Source organism: Nelumbo nucifera, chromosome 5 (assembly GCF_055504915.1).
Source record: "Nelumbo nucifera cultivar China Antique chromosome 5, China Antique-T2T, whole genome shotgun sequence".
NCBI classification, from domain to species: Eukaryota; Viridiplantae; Streptophyta; class Magnoliopsida; order Proteales; family Nelumbonaceae; genus Nelumbo; species Nelumbo nucifera.
In genome coordinates, this window is record NC_142653.1 from 4,664,635 (window position 1) to 4,688,999 (window position 24,365).

The 24,365-nt window shown below is 37.6% G+C and overlaps 3 protein-coding genes and 1 pseudogene across 10 annotated transcripts in view; 3 read left to right on the forward strand and 1 right to left on the reverse strand.

Annotated features, from left to right (window-relative positions):
• The window catches only part of LOC104590025 (exosome complex component RRP45A-like), a 36,164-nt gene extending 28,235 nt beyond the window's left edge, over positions 1 to 7,929 (forward strand). For 5 of the 6 annotated variants that reach the window (XM_088887726.1, XM_088887723.1, XM_088887722.1 and 2 more), the window contains 2 exons: positions 6,808 to 6,866; positions 7,552 to 7,929. In XM_088887726.1, the coding sequence (XP_088743852.1) occupies positions 6,808 to 6,866; positions 7,552 to 7,763 (271 nt within the window). In that variant the 3' untranslated portion in view covers positions 7,764 to 7,929. The remainder of the gene's footprint in view (positions 1 to 6,807; positions 6,867 to 7,551) is intronic. The other variant, XM_088887727.1, reaches the window with a different exon arrangement.
• Positions 3,274 to 5,055, forward strand: LOC148791194 (NADH dehydrogenase [ubiquinone] flavoprotein 1, mitochondrial pseudogene; annotated as a pseudogene).
• Positions 7,930 to 10,098: 2,169 nt separating the features above from the next.
• Positions 10,099 to 18,447, forward strand: LOC104590028 (uncharacterized). Of its 2 annotated transcripts, XM_010248534.2 has the most exons (8): positions 10,099 to 10,250; positions 10,467 to 10,579; positions 11,055 to 11,126; positions 12,867 to 12,902; positions 14,192 to 14,237; positions 16,751 to 16,844; positions 17,243 to 17,300; positions 18,146 to 18,447. In XM_010248534.2, exons 1-8 carry the CDS (start codon positions 10,199 to 10,201, stop codon positions 18,194 to 18,196), a joined length of 522 nt encoding a protein of 173 aa, XP_010246836.1. In that variant the 5' UTR covers positions 10,099 to 10,198; the 3' UTR covers positions 18,197 to 18,447. The 2 variants fall into 2 exon arrangements, with proteins under 2 accessions (XP_010246836.1, XP_088743406.1); XM_088887280.1 differs by lacking the exon at positions 11,055 to 11,126.
• A 3,006-nt stretch (positions 18,448 to 21,453) lies between these two features.
• LOC104590029 (actin-depolymerizing factor 5-like) lies at positions 21,454 to 22,714 on the reverse strand. 2 transcript variants are annotated; one of them, XM_010248535.3, is made up of 3 exons: positions 22,555 to 22,714; positions 22,087 to 22,346; positions 21,454 to 21,925 (listed from the first exon to the last, which is right to left on the reverse strand). In XM_010248535.3, exons 1-3 carry the CDS (start codon positions 22,573 to 22,575, stop codon positions 21,772 to 21,774), a joined length of 435 nt encoding a protein of 144 aa, XP_010246837.1. In that variant the 5' UTR covers positions 22,576 to 22,714; the 3' UTR covers positions 21,454 to 21,771. The 2 variants fall into 2 exon arrangements, with proteins under 2 accessions (XP_010246837.1, XP_088743314.1); XM_088887188.1 differs by lacking the exon at positions 22,555 to 22,714 and having other exon boundaries at positions 22,087 to 22,539.
• Between the last annotated feature and the right edge of the window lie 1,651 nt (positions 22,715 to 24,365).

Consider the following 24,365-nt stretch of genomic DNA (forward strand, 5'->3'; position numbering starts at 1 on the left):
CCGCTCATACTCATCCCATGAAACACTCACCATCTTCTTTCTGGAAGTATCTGTAGATGTAGTGGGGATTTGTTCAGTGACTTGAGATTCTTGTCTTGAGCTACCACCATTTACAATTGCATGATTCGCCCAGGTTGAAGGTGGGCCATGGAGATCGTAGCAAAAGTTGATAGTATGTCCCTCCATACCACAATGAGTACACCTTCTCTGAGTATTACCACGGGCTCCCCCTAAGTCTCGTCCTCCAACATGACCACCACCATGATTATACATTCCACCACCACCATGACCATACATGGGTCCACCACCACTACCACGACCATACTGACCTCCTCTACCACCACGACCTCCCCCTCTCATAACTGCAAATGCAGACCTATCTGACATAGTGGAAGTCTCTGTGGGTCCAATTGAAATCCTCCGAAGACGAGCAAACACTTCCTCAAGAGAGGGAAGAGCAGATCCACCTAATATCTGTGCCCTTATGGGTTCATACTCAGATTTCGGCCCTACTAAAAATCTGGTCACATCCAACTGCTCTCTTTGTTGTTGTTGAATTTTGACATCAGGTGTAAGAGGATGATAAACATTCAACTCATTTCGTAAATTTCTCATACTGGCATAATAGTCCTCAAGACTCTGATTCTCTTGTTGCAGATTGAAATACTCTTGGTACAGTTGGTAAACACTAGTAGTGTTATCTTGTCCAGAATATAGTTTCCTTGCATGATCCCACACTTCCTTGGCTGTATCTAAAAACATGAAGTTCACACTAATTTTGGTTTCATGCTGTTCCATAGCCAAGTCATCATTTTAGCATCCTTCTGCTCCCATTCATCATATCCCAGAGAATCAATTGAGGGTTTATCTTCCCTCACATGTTTCACTTTCTTTTTGGCTTTTAGGAAAACTTCAACAGACTTAGCCCAAGGGACATAATTCTCACCATTCAGTTTTATAGAGGTCATCTGCACATTCAGATAATCAGGAGGCACCATCACACTTGATTTGTATTCACTGCTGTCTCCCATGACTGTACAACAAAAAATAGTGGGAGGTTGTACCACTAAATTGTTACTCTATTGCCCTAATAAATCACCACACTCCACACAAATGACTGAACACCACTAGGGTTCCTAGTATCAGGTTTCAGCATCAACACTCACAACTATTCACCACTGTTTCAGCAATAATATTCACAACTATTCACCACTTTTAGCAACAACACTACTGTTGCCGTTTACTGTCAGCACTAGAAACCCTCACAACACACCTCACGAATAATATTTTCAGTTCTACAACATATAAAAGAAACTTGCTACATACCACAACTTAGTTCGAAGATCATGTACTTGTCGAGTAGAGGGTACCAAGTCTGCACTGTCACCATCACAAAACCAGCCCTCTTCGAATTGCGAGTAGAGGGTTTTCTACCAACCACACAAAACCACAACGACTGCACTCATTGGAGGCATGTAAACCCCCAAAAGGAGAAAATGACCGGTCCTTTTCTTCCTTTATGGAAAACTCTCCAAATATCAATGAGAATTTTGCAAAACCCTAGAGTGGAATGCGCATAATAGAGAGAAAAGGAGACAATTGATCTGAACTGATTATCGTGGCTCTGATACCATGATAAAACTCAGATTAGATGTTCGTATATGTTCAGATCAGAAGAAAGAGAAGGAAAAGAGAGAGAGAAGGAGAAGGAGAAAGAGAAGAAAAAGGAGAAAAGTCACAACCGAACTAGAGAGAAAAATCTCAAAACCTCTAGTTGGCCCTTCTTTTATTTATACTCTTCTAAGATATACAAGGATTACCATTGTGCCCTCACTTAAGTGAGAGCCACAACAATAGAGCAGTACATATATAACTAAACATAAAAGGACTGTACTACCCTTGTACAACCGACTCTAACAGGTGGCTAGTAGAGACGACGGGCAGCCCAAATCCGTATCCCTTATTGTTCTCTTCAACCTTAGATTCCATCCAAAACCGGAATCAGAATCAGAAGGAACTAAGAAAGAAGAAATGGGTTCATTCTTCAGATTTGACAAAGCATATAAGGAAGAAAATTGGTCCATCAGAGATGAGTCCCCAACCCAAGGCTGCTCCCAGAATTTTACAAGATTACCAGAGTTCAGATCATACCTTATCCAAGGGGAGAAAACCGGAAGCAAATCATGAATGGCTTTCCAAGGAGAAGTAGTTGTAGTCCTTGCCAAGATTCCTGGATCCCAGTCATTGTCTTCCAGCCCATGTATACTAGCCACAATCTTCGTCCAAAGTTTGTTCATTTCCATTGGAAACCTCCATAACCATTTCCCCAACAATGCCATGTTTCTTTTCCTGATATTCCCAATCCCAAGCTCTCCTAACTGCTTGCTTCTAGTTACCACCTCCCAACTCACCCTATGGTCTTTCTTCTCCTCTCCTGGTCTCCACAAGAAATCCCTCATTAACTTTTCCACTCTACTTGAGACCTTTGCGGGAATCTGATAGGCCCCCAATTAAACCTTACGTATGCTAGGAAAAGGGAAAGGGCAGCAAACGGTTAAGGGGGGAAATAATTGAACACATGGGGCTTGCCAGCTGGGCATTTATAGAGGAAGTCAGAAGGGAATAAGAAGAGTCTTGGGGCATTTATAGCTATGTCAGTTATGAATAAGATGAATGTTGGGCATTTATAACTAGGCCAACTGGGCATTTATGGGGGGGGGAATCAATTATGCTGTCAGAAGAATATAAGAAGGGTCTTTGGGGGATGGGGCAAGGCAGGCTTTTGTTGAGTGAAGAATACTGTGAGTGATTGGGAGAGCCGGCGGTCTCTCGAAGAACCGCCCAATTGTTACTGTTCTTCCTTTCTTCTGAATGAATACCAGTTTCTTTGTTGATATTTGAGTTGTGTGAATTTTGCTGCGAGTTTGAGAATTGTGTGTAAAGTTTCTGGGACCTAACAGTGGTATCAGAGCGTGTCTTTCCTCGGCCATGGTGACAGCTAAGGAAGTGGCATCGCAGGTGGAGGGTTTCGAAGAACGCTTGACTTCTCTGCATTCTGAAGTGGATGGCTTACGTGATGAGATAACTGTTGGACTTTCGAAGATCTCGTCTCTGGAAGGAAGCGTTCAAGATTTGGTGAGACATTTTGATCTGTTGCTTCAACAACAAGCCTATTCAGCTCCTTTGTCTACGACTGACATTGCTCCTCCTTTAGTCGTATCGAGTTGTGCGGTTGACAAAGGGTAGACTGCAGCTTTCCCGACGTCTCCTTCAATGTCAGTCCCGGAACATACTTCTGATTCACTTCCTCGGAAGTTGGAGTTGCCTATTTTTGATGGGGAAAATCCAGACGGCTGGATTTTTCGCGCGGAGCGCTATTTTGAGATTAATGGCTTGCTTCCGGCGGAACGACTGCAGGCGGCAGTGGTCTGTTTAGAGGGTGATGCATTGGCGTGGTATTATTGGGAGGATGGTCGGCGACCTTTTCGTAGTTGGGCAGAATTCAAGGAACTCCTCCTTGAACGTTTTCGATCAACTTAGGAGGGAAACTTGCAGGAGCAGCTTCTATCATTACGTCAATCCACTACTGTTAAGGAATATCGTCGCCAATTCGAGGTGCTCTCCGCCCCCTTATGTGACCTGCTAGAATCAGTCCTTGAAGCAGCATTTGTTAATGGGTTGCATGACCCTTTCCTGAACGGTGCCATGAAGCGGGGTGATTGGTATAGAACTAAAGACTTGGTACTTAAGGGCTCTAATTGGATTGTCAATGAAATGAAGAAATCTGGTCTTTGACGCCGTGGTGGAGCTGGTTTTCCATCTGGCCTGAAGTGGTCTTTCATGCCAAAAGTATCTGATGGTCATCCTTCTTATCTTGTTGTCAATACTGACGAGGGTGAGCAAGGAACATGTAAGGACAAAGAAATTATGTGCCATGACCCACATAAACTACTAGAGGGTTGCCTGATTGCAGGGGTTGTTATGCGGGCCATTGCTGCTTATATCTACATAAGGGGAGAGTATGTAAATGAGCGGAAAAACCTTGAGAAGACAAGGAGGGAAGCTTATCAAGCTGGACTTTTAGGAAAAAATGCATGTGGATCTGGATATGATTTTGATGTTCATATCCACTATGGAGCTGATGCTTACATTTGTGGAGGAGATGGCGTTGTTGGAAAGCCTTGAAGGAAAACAAGGAAAACCAAGGTTGAAGCCTCTTTTTCCAGCTAATGCAGGGCTATATGGATGTCCAACAACTGTTACAAATGTTGAAACTGTGGCTGTTTTCTCCACCATTTTAAGGTGTGGTTCTGAATGGTTTGCTAGTTTTGGCAGGAAGAACAATTCTGGGACAAAGCTATTCTGTGTCTCAGGCCACGTGAATAAGCCTTGTACAGTTGAAGGGGAGATGAGTATTCCATTGAAGGAGCTGATAGAGAGGCACTGTGGAGGAGTTAGAGGTGGATGGGATAATTTGCTTACAGTGATACCAGGGGGTTCTTTTGTTCCACTGATTCCAAAGCACATATGTGATGATGTGTTGATGGATTATGATGCACTCAAGGCTGTCCAAAGGGGTTTAGAGACAGCTGTTGTAATTGTGATGGACAAGTCAACTGATATTGTGGATGCAATTGCTAGGCTCTCTTACTTCTATAAGCATGAAAGTTGTGGGCAGTGCACACCATGCAGGGAGGGGACAGGATGGTTGTGGATGATCATGGAGAGGTTGAAGGTTGGAAACGCGAAGCTGGAGGAAATAGACATGCTTCAAGAGGTGACAAAGCAGACACACCATCTGTGCATTGGGCGATGTTGCTGCTTGGCCTGTGCAGGGACATATCAGTGCGTGGTGTGCGTCCATCCACTATGCCTGGAGTTACTGGTTTGGAAGTGCTTATTCATTGGTAGGGCCTACCTGATTTTGAAGACTCTTGGTAGCCTTTTGACTTGCTTCGAGACCAATTTCCTCATTTTAACCTTGAGGACAAGGTTAGACTTTGGGTGGCGGGTAATGATAGGCCCCCAATTAAACCTTACGTATGCTAGGAAAAGGGAAAGGGCAGCAAACGGTTAAGGGGGGAAATAATTGAACACATGGGGCTTGCCAGCTGGGCATTTTTAGAGGAAGTCAGAAGGGAATAAGAAGAGTCTTGGGGCATTTATAGCTATGTCAGTTATGAATAAGATGAGTGTTGGGCATTTATGGGGGGGGGGGAATCAGTTATGCTGTCAGAAGATAAGAAGGGTTTTTGGGGGGTGGGGCAAGGCAAGCTTTTGTTGAGTGAAGAATACTGTGAGTGATTGGGAGAGCCGGCGGTCTCTCGAAGAACCGACCAACTGTTACTGTTCTTCCTTTCTTCTGAATGAATACCAGTTTCTTTGCTGATATTTGAGTTGTGTGAATTCTGCTGCGAGTCTGAGAATTGTGTGTAAAGTTTCTGGGACCTAACAGAATCTTAAAACACCGACAAGAAAGTAAACAGGAAGGTTAGCTAGGGTAGACCTAATCAAAGTGATTCCCCCCCTAGAGAGAGATAATTTTTCCTCCATGAGGCAAGCCTTTTCTAAAATCTTTCCAGAACCGGGTTCCAGAAGCTGTCCTTCATGGGATTATCTCCTAAGGGGAGACTCAAATAAGTCGATGGCCAATCCGAAATTGCACACCCTAATAACCCTGCAAATTCACTAACCTCTCTCTCCTCCAAATTCACTCCCACCAAACAGCTCTTATCAAAGTTCACTTTTAGATTGGACATCTGCTCGAATAATTGTTAGTGGTACTTGCTCCTTTGATGATCTACTCAGAAACTGGAGGTTGATTGCAGGGTGGTTCTTATCCAAGAAGAAAGTGGTGAAGCAGTGTGATCCTCCAACACCTGAATTCCTCAAGTTGAATGTTGACAGGAGCAGTATTGGTAATCCAGGCCCTTCTAGAATAGGAGGGGTGCTAAGAAATAATAAGGGAGAATTCTTGGGACTGTTCTCGGGACCAATTGGGGAAGGGATCTCCATAAGAGCTGCGCTGGAGGCAGTTCTGTATGGTTTACGAAAGGCAAGGGAGTTAGGAATTCAGAAATTAATAATTGAAGGGGACTCTAAAAAGATCCCTTGGTGGTTCAGAAATGAAATTAAAAAAAAAAAATTCAGAATGGGTTCCAAGATCGACAAATAGTCTTGCAGATCAATTAGCAAAACAAGGGGTTAGAAGAGATCAGATTTTCTGGGCTTGGTTGTAAACCTAATAGGGTTTTTTCTGGGGTTGTCTCTTTGGTGCTCTCTATTTTTCAAAAGGCAGCCGAGGCTGCTCTCTTTTGTAAATTTTCTCTATATTAATAAAGTTTTCATTGATTTTACTGATAAAAAAAGCCTTCGTAGTTTGTTGAAGAGTTGGAATTGTTGGCTTCTGTTCTCAAGTGATTTGTCTTGACTGTTTGGATTTCCTAATCTGATGGAAGGATTGGAGCTAATTAAAAATCTAGTGATTGAAAAATAGTACAAAATAATGGGTTTGGGGGTTCCTACATCCCCCCTCATGGGTTTTATTTAAATATTAATAAAATTGACAGTGGCCACCCTAAGAGTAAGTTTTGGGGCAACAAGAAAAGAAGGGTATCATCATTGTTATTATTAGTAGTTAAGTGTTGTTGTTCATCCACTAGCACGGTCCTTAATACTTCAAAGAGCTTGTGAAGTTTATGAGATTCCTCTTTTTCTTTTTCTCATTTTTCATGTAGTATGTATCTGGTATCAAATTGCCACCTTTCTGAGAGATTGAAAACTTGTATTCTTTTCTTTTTACTTCAGGGATCCACATTCACAGGGCGTCGATCCAATTTCCCTTAAAATTTCTCTTTCTTCATCTGGTATTCAGCTCCACAAGTCTATCGATTTATGTTAAAGCATTTGGTCTACAGATTGATTTGTTATACTTGTACCTGTTGAAAGTTGGAACAACATGGTAATTTTGGGATTGTTGATATGTTTAGAGGAGGGGTTTGACTATGATGCCGAAAAGACATGATATCGGAAAATCTTGTAACCAATCAGGTGGGTTTTCATCAAAATTGACGGGGTTTTGATTGGTCAAAACCTTTTTGATATCATGTCTTTCCAACATCATAGATTTTTTCTTTAGAGGAGATTTAGATGACCGGAATATTACATTTTTGAGTAATTAACATTATGTAGGAAAATAAAAATGGTTTATTTTCTTATTTTTCTTATTTTTTTTTGGGAGTGGGGTTGAGTTGAACAAGACTGGTCCAGTATGCCCTAACGAGACCTCTCCCTTTTCTGGATGAATGTCCTGGTTAACCACATTATCAAACAATGTTGTTGAAACAGGACTTTTGGTTCCTGTAGGAAAGAAGCACAAATGGCCAACCATCCTTAAAAAATAGCCCTTCCAAATAACGTCTCCTTGGAGGCTGGTTTCAAAGCAGAATCAATCTTGGCACTTTGAGTGCTTTTGTTGTTTGTTTGTTGGTTTATGTATTTTTGGTGTGAGTTAGATTGTCCCAAATCTTATAATCTTTATGTGACATGCAGGAAACATAACAAGGAATAAGGAGCATGGAGGGGCAAGTTGTGAAAAGTCCACTGAAATCAAGCCCGAGGATGCATCTTTGGATGTTATTTCTTCTACTCCTATGCCAATTGAACCAGCCGCGATGGGACAAGGGAGTGGAGAGAAGACTTTGAGAGATGCCGTGAAGCCCAAAAACATGAGAAAAAAGAAAACATCCTCCACCAATCATTGAGAAAAACATGATTAGTTAGGGATTTTATTTGCTTTGTTTTCAATCTTGTATAGTTTTGGACTTTTATCTCCATTTTGTAGCAGATTAAGAAGAAAACTTTGATGCAGCTCTCAAAATTGTAGGTTATATTTGCAGTTTTAATCCATTACTTATTTAATTGGTGATTGATAATTGAAGAATGGTTGGGGGGGTGGCTATTGTTTTTGATTAGACTGACGGTCAATTCATCTTATTTTGTCAGATGGATACATGTAGGAAAAAGCAGGCACAATATTGACCGACAAAATTCAGAGATCTAGATGGAAACTGAATTTTCTATGATGACTTTGCCATCTGATTCAGGCCAGGGGATCTTTTTATTTGCATTATTAGGGAGTGCTATCAAATGATTTTTTTTTTTTTGTTTAAAAAACTTCGTTTTTTTATTGTGCCGCAGGGTTTACTTTGAAGTATACGAAATTGCCAATACCGTTTGACGTTAGATTTTTAAAAAACAATTTATTTTCAAATTGAATGTTGGAACAAACCAAACTATGAAATCGGAAAGGGAATGATATACTGTTGTTGCTGGTGAATCTGGTGATTGGACACAAAATAGAAAGTACTAGTATCTTAAAGAGTATTGGAAATGCAATTTTAAGAGATATTTGGAAAGAATGTTTGTGAAAAAAAAATATTTTTTTGATAAAGAGTTTGTGAAAAAATTATTGCTCAGTTTCAGTTCGTAAAGAGTACACCATACAAATACATACAAGGTTTTAGTGTTTTACATTATACATTTGTATTTGTACTCCTTCCACTGAGCCTATAAAGAAGCACATGAATATGTTTCGAAAACTAAAATATGAATACGTTTGGAAAACTAAAATAAATCCCAAAAAGAAAACACACATGGATAGCAAGTCTAAGCTATAAACACATAAAGAGACAAATTCTATTAATGGAATTAACTGGATAAATTAGTTCGATGAGTACATTGGAGTTAATTAGGGGAGGGCGACATTAATTGGAATTAATGGTATCTTTCAGACTTTCATCATTATACTTTAAAGACTACATGGACATGTTGAGATGACATGGGTGTCAAGCTATCCCAAAACAAATAGCCTGCCTAACACTTTTCTTTTTTCTTTTTTTTTTTGGCCTGCCTAATACTTCTCAAATTTTTTCAAGTGTACGTCGTTCACGTAACCTATTAATTAAAACATTTCTCCTATACTATCTTTTGAAGGGCTACACAACGGGTAGCCCATCCCCCAACCCATAACCCCTCAACTCAACTCAGCTGCATGCGGGATTGGATTCCAAGTCTCTGCTAAAAGAAATATATGCTTCCTTATACTCTTTGCAGTATTGATATCCTAATTTTTATCGGATCTGCTCCTCACAGCATGTTTCAAGCTGTACATCAGGAATATCTCTCCATACTTATATCTTATATCTCTGGGTCTCTGGATCTGTTACCCACTATTTGTTTCAAGTCCGAATTTCCTATCCATGACTACTCTACCCACATGAGATCGCATCTCATGCTCTTACATGCTAGCATGAATGGGGAGATGTTTTCAATGCACGAGCTAGTGTTTTGTGGGTAGGTGTGGATAGAGTTCTTGTGGGTAGGAGATCATGAATCACTTATTCCCACATGTAAACTCAGGGAACACCACTGCCGTGTATTGGGAATGTTTCTCTATGAATGAAAAGGGAGACATTCCCTATGCGTAGCTGTTATGTCCGGTGGGTATGTCATTATTTATAAGAGTATTTTGAATATGGGAAGGGATGTGACTGTGAGGTCGGTGTGAAAGCACTATGTGAGTAACATATTCCAATTGGGAGCATTCAACCTACATAGTTCTGGGTGAATTACAAAATGATACGTCAATGAAGCAATCAGGCGAGGTTCACCCCTCCAAACTGAATTGGGATCTGCTCTCACAGAGCGCACCTCACACTGACCTCACAGAACATCCCTGCATTGGTAACATAACATCTATAAATAATCAGACCGGATTTGCTCCTGACACAGGGCGCCTCACACTGGCCTCACATTCACATCTCACCATGTATTAGAAACATCTCTCATAAATAATAATGTACAAGTACAAGAAATGTTTCCAATGCATGGTGAGATGTGTCTATGAGGTCGGTGTGAGGCGCACTGCATGAAGAGCAGATCCGGTCTCATAAATAATAACACGAAAGTATGTGAGGTTGGTGTGAAGAGTGCTGCGTGAGGAGCATATTCGGATTCCTCTAAACCCCGTTATGCTTTACTATGGTCAACCAACTTTTGGCTACATCCCGAAGACTATATAAAGTCTTGGTCGGAAAGCTCCTCGTTTCTTCCATCCTTTGAACTTCTAACCGTTGGTACTTCTCTTGAGTCTTGAAGAAGAAGAGAGAGAGAGAGAGAGAGGAGGAGGAGGAAGAAGATGGGATTTTCGGGGAAAGCAATCGAACTCGCAAGACAAGCTACTAGCCTTGGTAAGAGACTTCTCTCAGTTCTTCTTCCTTCCAGTCTTCCATAGTCCATATCAATTTGATGGATTCCAATCTCAGCCTAGTGAAGTTCGTTTTCTGCTCGAATTTGTTCCATGTCGTTGAGACATGGAGATTCATGTGCTATTGAGTGGACTTATAGGATTTTGATTTTCGGATTACGTGCCTTGAGGTTGCTTTAACACTCCATTGGTCTTTTAGGAGTGCTGGTGTCATCTGTGCTAATAATGTGGAAGTTATGGACATTGTTAAGTGGAAGTGATTCACCGGTCGTAGTTGTGCTTACTGGAAGCATGGAACCGGGCTTTAAGAGGGTGAGTTGCTATCGTGTAATAACAATACGGGGAATCCCCCCGCGTTTTATTTTTTTATTTTCCCTAAGTGGCATATTAACTAACTTTGAGGTAACAATAAAAGTAAACAAGTAGAAAGAACCTTTTACAATTTTTATAATGTGAATTATGTTTTACAAGCTAATGTAGATTTTTTTTTTTGACCTTTTGCAAGCTATTACTTTCATTTAATGTATTAACGTTAAGGTTCTGTTTTCACTTTAACAACATTCAGTGAAAACCCGTATATTATGCACATTTTCATTTTCATGTCATTGTATATGGCATGCATATTTGTAACAAACTTGTTAGTTTATTTACTTTTCATGTGCTTATCTTACTCCACAAGTGATTTGGTTTTGACTTTCTTTAATGTAGTATTTTTTTTACTTGTTGGGTTGTTTATGATTGTACTTCTGCTTATGCTCTCTCTGTCTCTCTCCCTCTCCCTTCCCAGGGTGACATATTGTTCCTACATCTGAATAAATCGCCTATTCGTTCTGGGGATATTGTTGTGTTTAACGTTGATGTAAGTTCTTCCTTTTTCTTCCACTCACTTTGTTTTGTGTTTAAAAAAACTTTATTGAATTATCAAGAAATGGCCCGGGGGGGCATGTAACCTGACCCTCAAAACAATACAAGGAGTCTATTCACTAGCTTCGCACGAGAAACAAAGAATTTCAGGAAGAATAAGGGGGGTTGAAAACCTTGTTTTGTGCTGTTGAGTGTGATCTTTCAATGCATTGCTTTGATGGCTATACTTTACTCTTTCTGTTTAACTCATGCATCTTTCCCCTGGTATCATTGTTTGCTACTTTTTTCTTAGTTACTATCAAATCGTAATCTGCTGAACTATAGTGAATCTATAATCTTTTGAACAAAAGTTCAGTGTTGATGTTGCTATTTATCATGGAGATATCCCTGTTATTTAGTCCACAGTTTTCATATCAATTGGCAGTACATAATAAAATATTTTATTCCATCATGTATAAAGTCATGAAAACTGTCAGTATGAGCTTGTCTTACACTGTGGTTCCCAAGCCCAGATAAAGGAGGAGGGTTGCATCAGGTTGGAAGCTGACAGTTTAACTTTTGCCAAACTCTCATGGTTATGGATCCTTAGGCCTTAGCCGACCCCATATAGTTGGGAAAAGACTTAGCTGATGATAATCTATAAATTCATGACAATGCCACAATGAGTTGTTTTACATTTTTTAGAAGGTAAGAAACTTCTTTTGCATCAGGATAGGGAGGAATGGGTGTACATGGGAGGATGTACAATGGTGTTCTGAAGCATGATTTTACAGCCCAAACATCTAACAAGAAGTATGACTGAAAAGTCTGACTCTCTTGCGAAAAACTACCATAAATTGAGCATTCACTATAAAAAAAAAGTCCCACCACACCAGCTAAAGCATTAATGGGAGGGCAAGAATCTGCACTCTTCTCCTTTGCACTCCCATGCATTTGTATTAGTGCAAATGAAATTGCACTGCAAACAAATTGAGCCTTGATTTCATTTAGTGAGCTAAGGTGCAAGGCTGACATCCACAATAATTTATTAAACACATCAATGGGAGGGTAAATATCAGTAGATATGTGCATTTATTTTATTATTTGTGTTTATTTAAAGGGTTATTATTTAAATCCAGTTTTATATTCTTTGCATCCATTGAATGTCCTACATATTCTAAGAAGAGTTGTTCAACAAAATCAGTAGGCTTAATGACATAAATATAGTTCATTCATTGGCAGAAAGCAAGAACATTTCCTGTATCTGCTTGCCTTTATCAAGCTGTCCACACCATGCATGGCATCCTTGAAGTCAACAACATTTTAGTGTTGCCCATATTTCTTCATGAGAGTTAAAAGAGGGATAAATATATTGATTTCAAAATCCTTGTCACAGAAGCTCCATGGCTGAACCAAGTTTGATTTCCAGAGCATGGGAATTTTTTGATTAATAGCAATACCAAATTTCACTTATTTCAGTAAGTTTGTGGTTGAAAGTATTATTCAAAATGCCACTTTCTGGGAGGCTTTGTTTACGTTCTATTCTACATTTTGTTTGATATGGCTTATAATTAATGTATAAAAGTTCATGATTGGAAAAGAGTATTATTTTATTTTTCCTTTCCTTTATTCCTTATAGCTTAAGGCATAGACCTGCTTTTGGGTCTTCCATTTTTGCCTATCATGCCACTTTTTCTTTTCAAGCTGATGTTTCTTTATCAACTTAATAGGTTTATTTGTTCTCAATTCATTTCAGGGACGGGATATTCCAATTGTTCATCGTGTAGTTATGGTAATGCTTACGCTCTTCCATATAATTCTCATCCCTGTGGCTTTGATGCATTTAGTTAAAGTACTCTTTGATTTACATGTGCCCAATTAATCAAATAATGTGACTTATTGGAAAGATCAACCTTTGTTTTGTTGGCAAAGATTTTTTTTATTCTGATTTCTTTCATAAGGAATGTCATCTTCCTTAATATGAAAACAGCAACTCCCTTGATAAAAGGGCTCAATATTTTATGTGAAGTTAGACCAAGCAACACTGCTTTAACAGAAAACACTTCAGGGGATGGGGAACCAGCTAATAACTAAAACTGGTTTTATGGATCTAAAAGACTTTTCTGATATTATTTAAGTACAAAAAGTAAGTCATAAAAAATATAAATATTTACAACCAATAACTAGATTCTCTTCAACATGCCCTAAATTGAATTATGGGCTGAATTTGGAAAAGTTCCCTTCCCCTCTTCAGTGACCTGTTTTTAATTTGGTTGACTCAGTCATTTCAATTCAGGAACTCACAATAATGATTTTGTGCTTTTGACTATTTGTACTCAAGAGGCTTTATTAATATGGTAAAAAGTAAAGGTAACCTCTACCCATCAATGATAATGGAAAAGGGACAATATAAAACAGTCCTCAACACTGACCACTTCTATACTGATGAAAAGAAACCCTGCCTCTATTACCTGTTGAAAAGATTTCTCCTACCAACTGCTAACGCAAGACTATCTGCTATATGTTGACAATTAGCAAACCTTGGTATGCACTTGACTCGGTTACTGAGTGTTTGGTAAAAGGAATTGATTCCTCAGTGACCACCTATTTTGAGGCATTTGGGAAATCACCAATTTCTCCAAAATCTCATGTTTGGGTAATGCCATTTTCTCCAAAGAATCTGTAGGTGTTTGCATATTATTGGCACAGGTTTGTCATTTTCATGTCAGAAATATTCCAGGATGCTATCTACCTCAGTTTTGAGAATTTCCCCTAAACAAAAATAAAGAGTGACCACTTTATTGATTTTTGAAGAATTGGTTTACCAGTTGTGATTTCTCAGAGTGGTTTGCTGAACTGGCTGATGCAGCGAGATGAAAAAGTGGAATTGGAAAATTGATTCCTCTTACGAAACACCCGAGTCATTAAGCAAGCCTTAAATAAAAAGGGCACATTTCCTTTAAGGAGGGAAGAAAATACATTATCTGATCATCAATTTTATGTATTTTATTTTGATTATCACTATCAATGTATTCTGTCTGCTGGTCTTTGTATTATCCCGTTAAAATTTTCTTGTTGTAGGTCCATGAACAAAGGGATACTGGTGAAATCAACTTTCTCACAAAAGGTACTTATTTTTCTGCCATTACCACTTTATGTTCCTTTAAGGTGCACTTATTCGTGCATATAATCAGTTCTTGAAACAAACTACTATGGGCCATTTTTCTTCTTTTCCTTAAGGGCATATTTTCACGCTATTAATCATGCTATGCACATTGAATGTAAAGGTAATGTACTTATGGAACAAATAAATAAATAACTAAATAGACCCTTTCTGTTTCTATGCCTTTCTTTTAGCAGACTATGATAATCAGATATGTTTGTGAAAGGAAAGAAACTTGCTTTAGTTAATATGAGCTACTACTTTCACTTCAGATTCTAAATGTCCTGTCAGCAGAGGAAAGGAAATTGTTATTGTCATGATGACAGATACCACATTTATATATGTCATACATTTGATGGGGGTAAAATCCATAAATAATAGTTATGAGAATATGATGAGTTTTATGCCGCCTGCATGATTTTCCCTTTTTTCTCCTTTGTTTTCTTTTAAAATTTGGACAAGCTATTTGAGTGTGAGAGCGAACCCATCAAATATAATCAGATAACAATTGAATTCATGTTGATGATGAATATAACCAAAAGCAGTGATAAAAGTTTGAACTTGGAAAGAGAAGAAGAAAAGAAAATGGATAGAGAAAAAGCCAACTTGGATGCTATTGAGTGAAATGATTAGGGGAAAGAGATTTTGTTTGATGGAACATAGATGAAAGGAGAGAAATAGAGTTAAAATGATAAAATAAAGAAAATGAGTAGTGAAAAAAATTGGATGCTGTGTAGGGTTAGAAGATATGGATTAAAATAGGGAAAACATGTCTTGCTGATGTTATGCAGCAGCCATTTCAAGATGTATTCCAACACCAGTGAAGCAGAGGAGTTCTCGGAGTAGGAAGTATAGTATTTAAAATAAAATAATATATTAAAAGTCCACCATTGTATTTGACAAAAATGTTTAATAAAAAGGAGGGTGTGTGTTCCTTTTTTAAATTAAATATAAGCAATAGATACATCATGGTTTCTTCCCTTATTAACATGCTATACACCGTGAACTGAAGTGCTTTGATATAGGTAATCAACAGTTCCATCCAAAAAGAGGTACCAATTGGGAGTATCTTTGAAATGGAACCACTTCTGACAGCTTAGTAGGAATCAATTTGGTGAAATTCAAATAACGGACTTATGGGAGTGAAAAGAGAAATTAGGTTCATGTTGGCCAATTTGTTGAAATTCAAAGGAAGTCTACTAGAACACAAAATGGGGAAATCCACTAGTTTTGAAATTCTGTTCCATTACAGAATTGGATTGTGAAGTGAAGTCAGAATCCAGAAACTTGCCAAATTGGTCTTTCAATTCCATTTCTACTGTGATGCAGACATCCTAAACTTGTAATCGCTCTAATACTTCTGCTTTTATCATTTCAATCAATTATCGATATTACCATATAGCACTTACTTGTTTTAAGGATTTTCTATTGGAACTGGAATGGGATAAAAGTATTTACCTTTTTTTTTCAAGTCTCTAAATTTACTCCAGTGGAGGAGTGGCATAAATACCTTACCCCTCTTAAGAAGCTAAACAAGAGGATGACTGGCAGAATATACAAATGTTCTATGCATTCTGAAATAGTGAGAAAAATAACTAGCCATTACTGGAAATGAGGAAGAAAAATGCATCCTCAAGGAAGCTTGATATAGAGCAGGTCAGCGGCTTTGAAAGTGAAGTAAATGAATACCTGCCTGGGTGGTCACTTGCAAAATTTGCAAGAGAGTCAGCCACGGATTTCCCTTCATGTAGTATGTGTGTAACCTTTGGGCTTTACAGTAATTGCAATGTCATATTAATATTGAGTGCTGTTTTTCATAAGTGGATCGTTATATTTTTATTTATTTTCCCAAGTGTCAAAGGTGTAAGACAACTTCACCAGTGTATCTTACACTGCCAGTCCTAAGTCAGGATGAAGGAGGAGGATTGTGTCAAGTTCACAGCTGGCACTAAAACTTTTGCCGAACTCTCATGATCATGGATCATGATGTCACAGGTGTAACAAGCTGATCAAAAAAAAAAAAAAGATGTCACAGGTGTAACATGTTAGCACTCTCTTTTATTAGAAAAGATTAGAGGTTTTAGATAAATGAGCCAAAGGCCTTCATTGCATTCATAACAACTTCAACTCCTACATTCTCCTGCTTAATGGGAGAATTTAGATGGAAGGGCATTCATTGCTGCTGCTTTTTTGGTTTATGTCTTGATTGCTCCCCTTCTGGTATATTATGCTGCTTAAATGGTAGATAGTGGTAAAAACACGAGGTATTTATTGTTCCCTTCAGCTGCCCGGCATAATAGGTCCATTTAATTATAGCTTCCTGACCTGTAGATTTTTCACTTTCAGATTCAGTTCAGTTACTCCATGCAATGATCTCTTGCCTTTTCTTATCTATTTGCTTTTTTCCCTGAATGTGTTCTCAGTTCATGTGTTTCTTGGATATAATGTATGCCATCTCTGTATGCTATCCTTTTCAGGGGATAATAATCCATATGATGACAGGTATGGAGGAATATATGCCAATGGTCAGTTATGGCTTCAACAACGTGATGTCATAGGGAGAATTATTGGGTAAGGATTTCAAGTTCAAAATAGAGCCATTGTTTATGCTAGCAGATTGTTATGGTTGGTAGTAGATAAATAAGATTCATTACCATCAACAGGTACAATTTGTTTACATGTAATAACCAATCTATTGATCCAGGCATCCTAAATGGGGCATGGGATAAATTTACCTGATTGGAGGATGTAAATACGGGATAAAGCTTGGTAGTTTTTTTTCTTGAAAAAAGACAATTATCTTTTTTCAGGTAATTAGAGTGTTGAGTCTGATTTGAGGGCTAAGCCTCATTTAGGTAGTAACTGTGGATTGAACAGTGTGGGTTAACATCTTCTCAATTTTTGGTCCTGTATTTCATTTCATTTATTATTACTTGCCTTCTAATATTGCTTATATGAATATGTTGCAGGTTTCTGCCTTATGTGGGTTGGGCAACTATAATTATGATTGAGAAGCCTATAATCAAGGTTTGGTAATTGGGGCATTTCTAGATTGCTTCAGCATTTTTATAGTTTAATTTTTGTTATCCAACAATGCTTGACATAAATAATACATAGGAAGCATCTCTGAGTTAATTATAGTTTTCTTCTTTAATTACAAGCTTATACTCGTGGTTGAGTTCATATTTCATCTGATTTATAACCATAAACCTTCTTTGGGCATTCATTTAGATTGGTTTGTGATTCTGGAACCACAAACCCATGATTATAGAACCACAAGTATCTCTAGTTTTTTAACATTCCAAAACCTCATGTTCTCAACCAGGAAAGAGTTTTTTTCTGATGCAAACATGATGCCATGGGTGAATTTATACAAAACACACTCCTTTGGTTACATGGTTCAAAACACCAATTTTCACTTTGAGAACAGTTTTTCTCCACCACATTACAGGTTTTTTCAACCACCAGTAGAAAACCTTACTATCCTGAAACAATGGTTTATTAGATGCAGGTAGTTTGGGACACAGCAGTCAATGAACCTAGGGTAAAATTTCTTAGTTAGAGAAGATAATTATCCTCGTGCTATTGCATTCTCTTTGGCTGGTATGAGACAACATTGTGACTTAATGGTTACAATGGTTAGTTCAGCTTCCTCGAGTCTGAGTCTTGTATGCTGATATACTGTTGTTATATGGTGAAACCGTAACTGTTCTAGCTATCAGATATTTGACCTGCAGTTGACTATTTTTTTAGCATTAAAATAAGAACACTTGCTTGCATTGCATACTGGGTAAACCAAAAAAAAAAAACATTTTTAAAGGAAATTCACAAGTGTGCCTTGCCTATAAGTAACAAGTGCATTTGTTTTGCAGTATCTACTAATTGGAATTTTAAGTTTGCTGGTCATTAGCTCGAAAGAGTGAAGTGAATTGAACTCTGGTTAGTGCCAACTGCAAATGGATCATCTGTAGCTTCTTTATACTGAAATCATGGGCTTGTTGGTTTAAAGTTACGGGATCTACTTTCCTGTTCAAATGAGGGAGATTGAATTTTCCTTTTTTAAAGTATGCATGTCAACAATTTTATTCTGATGTGCTAATCGTTAGCCCATGTAATTTTTCCAACTGACTGAAATCTGAAATATTCAATGCCAGAAAGCTGTTTAAGCATACAATCTCCATCTATTGTCCTTTTTGTCATGAATTTGGATTGGCGAAAGGAAAAAGAAAAAAAAAAGAAAAGAAAAACTAATCCTAGTCCGTATAGATGGTCTACTCACTAGCGGGTTAAGGGCAAGGTCTTTGTCGCAAAAACAAAGCTTGGAGGCTAAGGCTGCATTTGGCATTCCTTATTTTAAGGACTTACTAGCGGGGACTTGTGCGATGTAAGAGATTTGTTAAGTGAAAGATAAACAATGGAAACACGTAAGAGTTTACAATTGTTTTAAATTTTTAAATAATTAATAATTATTTATATTTTATATATTACTTTTAATAATTTTTTTACAAAACAAAAATAACAATAATTAATTTCAGCTAGGGTTTTTCATCAAACTGATGAAACTGACCAACCCAATTTTCTAGTATTTCTAGTTGGTTTTGGTTCAACAATTTCCCAACATGACCATGTTGGATCAATTTCGCTTTGGCCATTTGTACACCAACCAAAATCAAACGACCTAACCATAGATATATATTAATATTTTATATTTTAAATAATTTTTTTAATACAGAAAAGTGGGAATTTTCCTATATTTCTTAGTCTAAAATATTTTATATCATAAATTTATTTTTTTAATAATGACACTTGTAATTTTTAATTTTAAATTGATTTTTTGTTTAGTTTAAATCTTTTGAATTGATCGGCCAAACCGAAAATCAATCCAAACCAATACAACACGAGTTGGCTGGTTTTCACTAACGGTCAATTAGTTTCAAGTGACCAACTCCCTAACTTGACCAAGTCGATTTGATTGGCAAAACAACGTACAATTGAACTGAATCAAACCATCTTGTGAACACTCCTAGTTTTAATTAAATTAGTAGTCAAATCTATAATAAATAACAATAGTTTAATCTCTAATAATATTGAAAAATTATAGCAAAAATACACATTATTGAAAATATCTTGATAATGAAAATACAATAAATAACTAATAAAAATCCAATAATTACAAAGATACAATAAATACTAAGAAATATATTAAATTAGCCAATAAATAGTGTAATCTCAAATAATAGTTTAATATCTAATAAATATTAATCAATAAAGTATAACAAAAATACAACAACTACAATTAGTACAACAAAAATAAATTTAAAAAGTTAAATAACAGTAGTTTAATCTCAAATAATTAGTACAATAAATAGATAAAAAGTGTGGGAGAGGATAAATAGAAATTAGAGATAATTTAGGAGAGAAACTCTCTACTAAATTAAAAATAATTTAAGAGATAAATAGGAATTAGAGATAGTTTAGGAGAAAATGGGGATGTAATTTAGGAGAATCCACCATGACTACGAATATCTGCTGAGACAGGGAATTGGAGATGACTTCAGTGCTGATGATGTCGAGAGATTTGATGGACAGCACCACAATGGGTGAGAAGAGACCAGTGGAGCTGAGGAGAAACGGTTTCCTTAACTGAAAATGCCCCCACCGAAACCTCCCTTCTTTTCTCTTTTTTCCTCTCTGATCAATAGATTCAGGATGTAGATACCCAGCACATACGAGCTAGACGATGTAAAAACCTTGAATGAGGTAGATGTAGAAGACATAGATGGTAACAATGGTCAACAAAACAGAGGGGGAATCGCAAATAATAAGTTTACTTCAAATTATTGCTGATGCTGCTTTGTATTACTGGAGTAATTAGTATTTTAATGTCCAAGTTTTCTTCCTTTTTATTTGAAAAGGAGAGAGGAAATTGAAAAAGCATACGCTGAAGTACAGTGGGTTTAAACCTAGTCTTCAACACCTTGCTGCGGTAGAGAAGAGGGAAAAGAGAAGGGTTTTAGAAGAGCGCGTGATTCTGGTTGGGCTGATGTCAGAAGTTACTAATAACATCGAAGGCTATGAAAAGAAATGAGAAAGAGAGAGGGAGAGGGAGAGACCAAGGGCAAAAGGGACATTTCATCCTTTTTGTTATGATTTAATGATGATGACAATTGTAAGAAACAATAGGGATGGTTTAAGACAATAGTTAAACAATAAGGGTATAGTTTGTTAATTAGCTAAATAGTAGGGGTAGTTTAATATATATATATAAGGGGTAAGCAAATGGGTAGGTTCTACCTAGAACCAAATGGAACCGACCTCGACATTGAACCGACCCTACCCAATCTGTTATAGGGTAGTGTTTGGTTCCAAATTTTTGGAACCGACCCTATCCAATGAACCGACCTTGGTGGAACCTACCTTGAACTGAATTTGTCTTGAAATAAATCCTAAAATACTTTTTGGGGATGTGAATATTTGAACCCAAACATTGGTGGTGAGAAAGGTCATGGTCTCACTTGACCATTGAATTACTTAAGTTATTTGATCATTTGTTTTCATTTTAATATTTGAATGTTTAATATTTATAAAGTTTAAATTAAATTATAAGTTTTGAATCACATAATGATAATTTACATACTAAGTTACTCAATTTAATCAATAAAAATGGTATAAGTTTTAAACTATATATTATATTTATTCGCAATCAAGTTTTTAAAGAACACAATTTTTTTGAGAGGGAATAAAGAAAGAAAAAATTTTATGGATAGACTCTGAAACCAACTCCGAAACCACCAAAGTCAGAACCGAATGGAACCAACCCATTAGATTATTTTTGTGGTTAAAAATTCATAAGGGCATTTTAACAGCAAAAAGAAGATAAATCCTATGTGTAATTATTGACCGTGAACCATGAAATCTCTTTAGAGATTTGAGTGATTTGCTGGGATTTGGGCTTGGGCGATTGGGCCCCATTCAAAATTTTAACAAATATCTAAATCCAACTCGAGCCAAATTACAGCCCTACCAATCGCAGGAGTAGGACGAATCATAAACAGATAGATTTGGGATTACGAGGCGATTGGCGCTATTGATGGGTGAAGGGTGATGGCGTTGTTGTGTTAATTACTTAATTAATGCAATGAAATCTTGGGAGAAGCTTGAAAGTAATTGGAAAGGAGCAGAAGCTTGAAAGTGCTTTTTGACTACTTGCTTAAACATGCTACAACACATCTTATTTGTACAGGTTAGCAGCGGATCAGCTCACATCAGTGTTAAAAGGAAGAAAGAAAAAAAAAAGAAACATTAGATTCAAGGAGCTGAAAGGAAAACTGTTACAGTAGGACATCCAGCACTGCGATTGATCGTTGATATAAATATTTAAGTTATTAAATATGAAAATGAAGAGGAACAAATTGGTTAATTAGCTGCCCTTCTCCTCCTCCTTCTTCCTCTTTCTGCAATCTACAACCAGCAACCTGCAATCTGCATGCATGCATCTCTATCTATTGGCCCTGTCTCTAATTACTTCAATCCCCATTTCTGTGGGATCCGTGGCCTGAACTTCGTAGTGAACACCATCAAGCACTCTCCTCAGCCCGTCCTTGGAGGTTGCATACAACATTTTCTCTCTTATCCTTGAGGCCGTCGGAGCCCTGAAATTGAATCAACCACATTTTCTTTAATTTCATTTCTACAGAATACAAAGACCCCGTGTAAAGTAGAGATCCTAAAGCCGTCTTCTGTTCTGGATCTTATAATTACCGAGAGAGAGAGAGAGAGAGAGAGAGGGAACAAAAACAATTAATTGACAAACCATGCAATAAAAAAGATCTTGCTCTTCCGGCAGTTATCAACGGTGACGAAGTCAAAGTCAAAGACGGCATATCGACAATCGTCATCTGGGAGGGATGCAGCCATATCGTCGTAGCTCTCGGCGGGCCCACCAACCTTGTCGACGGTCACCAGTCTCGATCTTTCGTCGATCTTGAACACGATGTACCGGTGAACCTTCTTCCACTTCAATGCCATGAATGAGTTCCTGCACTCATCCGTTACCCACATCCCGGTCGTCGCCTGCTTATCGTGAATGTTAGAACACACACCACCAGAAACCGGATCGTCATGAATCATAGACATGAAACAAATTAAGAAACCCATAGTCCTTGATTAATTCGAAAATTGAAATCGATCCACATCCATCCAATCAATCTTAGAAAGAGAACAAGTGAGTCGGTCGATATGATTAAAAAGCAAGAATTTGAATTAAAATGCTATGGATTACCATCTTGTAAGCCATCGCCATTATTGTAGATGCAGTCTGGAGGAGGATTGTCTGCGGCGCCTCGCTGCACCGCACCCTGAGAAACTCTTCTGTTGCCACTGGAGAGTGGTTGCGTATAGATTATTATATATACATACACGCATGAGGATTGTTGAAATGCCACTGACTTTAATCTCAATTACAGATCTTTTTAGAAAGGATCTCCTGTATACGAAGCACGAATTTGGATGGCCACATTCCACATGATAGTCCTTTGATAGATAAGAGGGATGGTGGCCCACTTGATGGACAGCAGAGATGATCGATCGTTGATGTTATGTGCCAACTTGCAGACAGAAGTGGACCAGATTCCAGAGTGCGAACCGAACCGTCGAGCTAGGTCGGTCATTCTCCGATTCTGATCCATTGGTGTTGGTGGACCCACCCTCTCCAGGTCCAGGGTCACACCTGTTCCAACTTCCAAATCCGGTCCGGCCGGGCTGCGTCATCTTTTCCCTGATCTGATCCCTTCCTCGACTGTCGGCTGTCGCCACACCTTTTTCTCTAACCTCTTGGCCACTCATACAAACAAACATATGTGGTCCAAGAACGACTAATGGGCAAATGGCCCTTTGATGGTATGTACGGTGATGATTCATCGCATCGCATGATCATCAATTTTCTTTTTAGACGGAGTTTGGGAGTGTTTATTTGAAAGATAAAAGCTTTTAATGTAATCCAACCTAAATAAGTATTTACAAAAAATAAATCAAAATTTGAGATTCTTTAATAAGCGTTGTTTCCGAAATGCAAAATTTCACCGTCCGTTTGCATTTACATTCATTTCTTTTCAATGTAAAATAATAAAAGCATATCGACCGATACATGACCGAAACTCATCGATACGATGTCGATAATACGCCTTCAGCATGATGAAAAGGAACGGTACAATTGATTTCGGATTATTTCCCGTGCCAAAAACCCTAAGATACGATACGTATCGACCCGTATATGTGACAAAATTTTAAACCTTGATTTTCTATATATATTTACATTAATTCTCATATAAAAACCCCCTCAATGCTCCATCAAATTTTAAATACAACCACTGACTTTATAATGACTTTTACATTAGGATTTTTTTACCTCAATCAAACGCAGACTTAGTGGAGAAGAATTTGGTAAAATCTCATGATAGAATTTGATGATGATGTGGAGAGTGAGTGGCAACATTAATAATAGGGTAAATGAAATATAGGTACCCTATACTTTCGGGTAGTAACAGTTAGGTATCTGAAATTTTTAACTGTAATACTTGAGTACCCTGAATTTTCAAAAATAGACACTTTGATCCATTCGTTACTATTCTATTTCCCCATGATAATTTTTCACATGGACAGAAAATAATAGATTCAAATTTCCAACGATGACATTCTTTGGTGATAATTTTACTCAATAGAATGATATTAAAAATATACGAGAAAGATATTTTTGACATTATATAATATTTAACTAACGAAATAGTAAGGAATAGACCCAAATGTCTATTTTTGAGAATTTAGGATATCAAAATATTACAATTGAAAGTTTAAGATAGCTATCTGTCACTACCCCAAAATACAAGTTACCTAATTTATCTTTAATAATGAGGATATTATTAGAATTTACTGCGTGTGTAGATGTGTATGCAGTTTTTTATTTAGTTTAGTGCAGCAATGTGGACCCCTCTTCAAATCTTGTGGGACCACAAAAACACACATCCTAGTCTCCTACCTCCATCCCCTCGCCGCACCAGGACTTGACTTCCTTGGCGTAAAAGTAAAGTGGAGGAG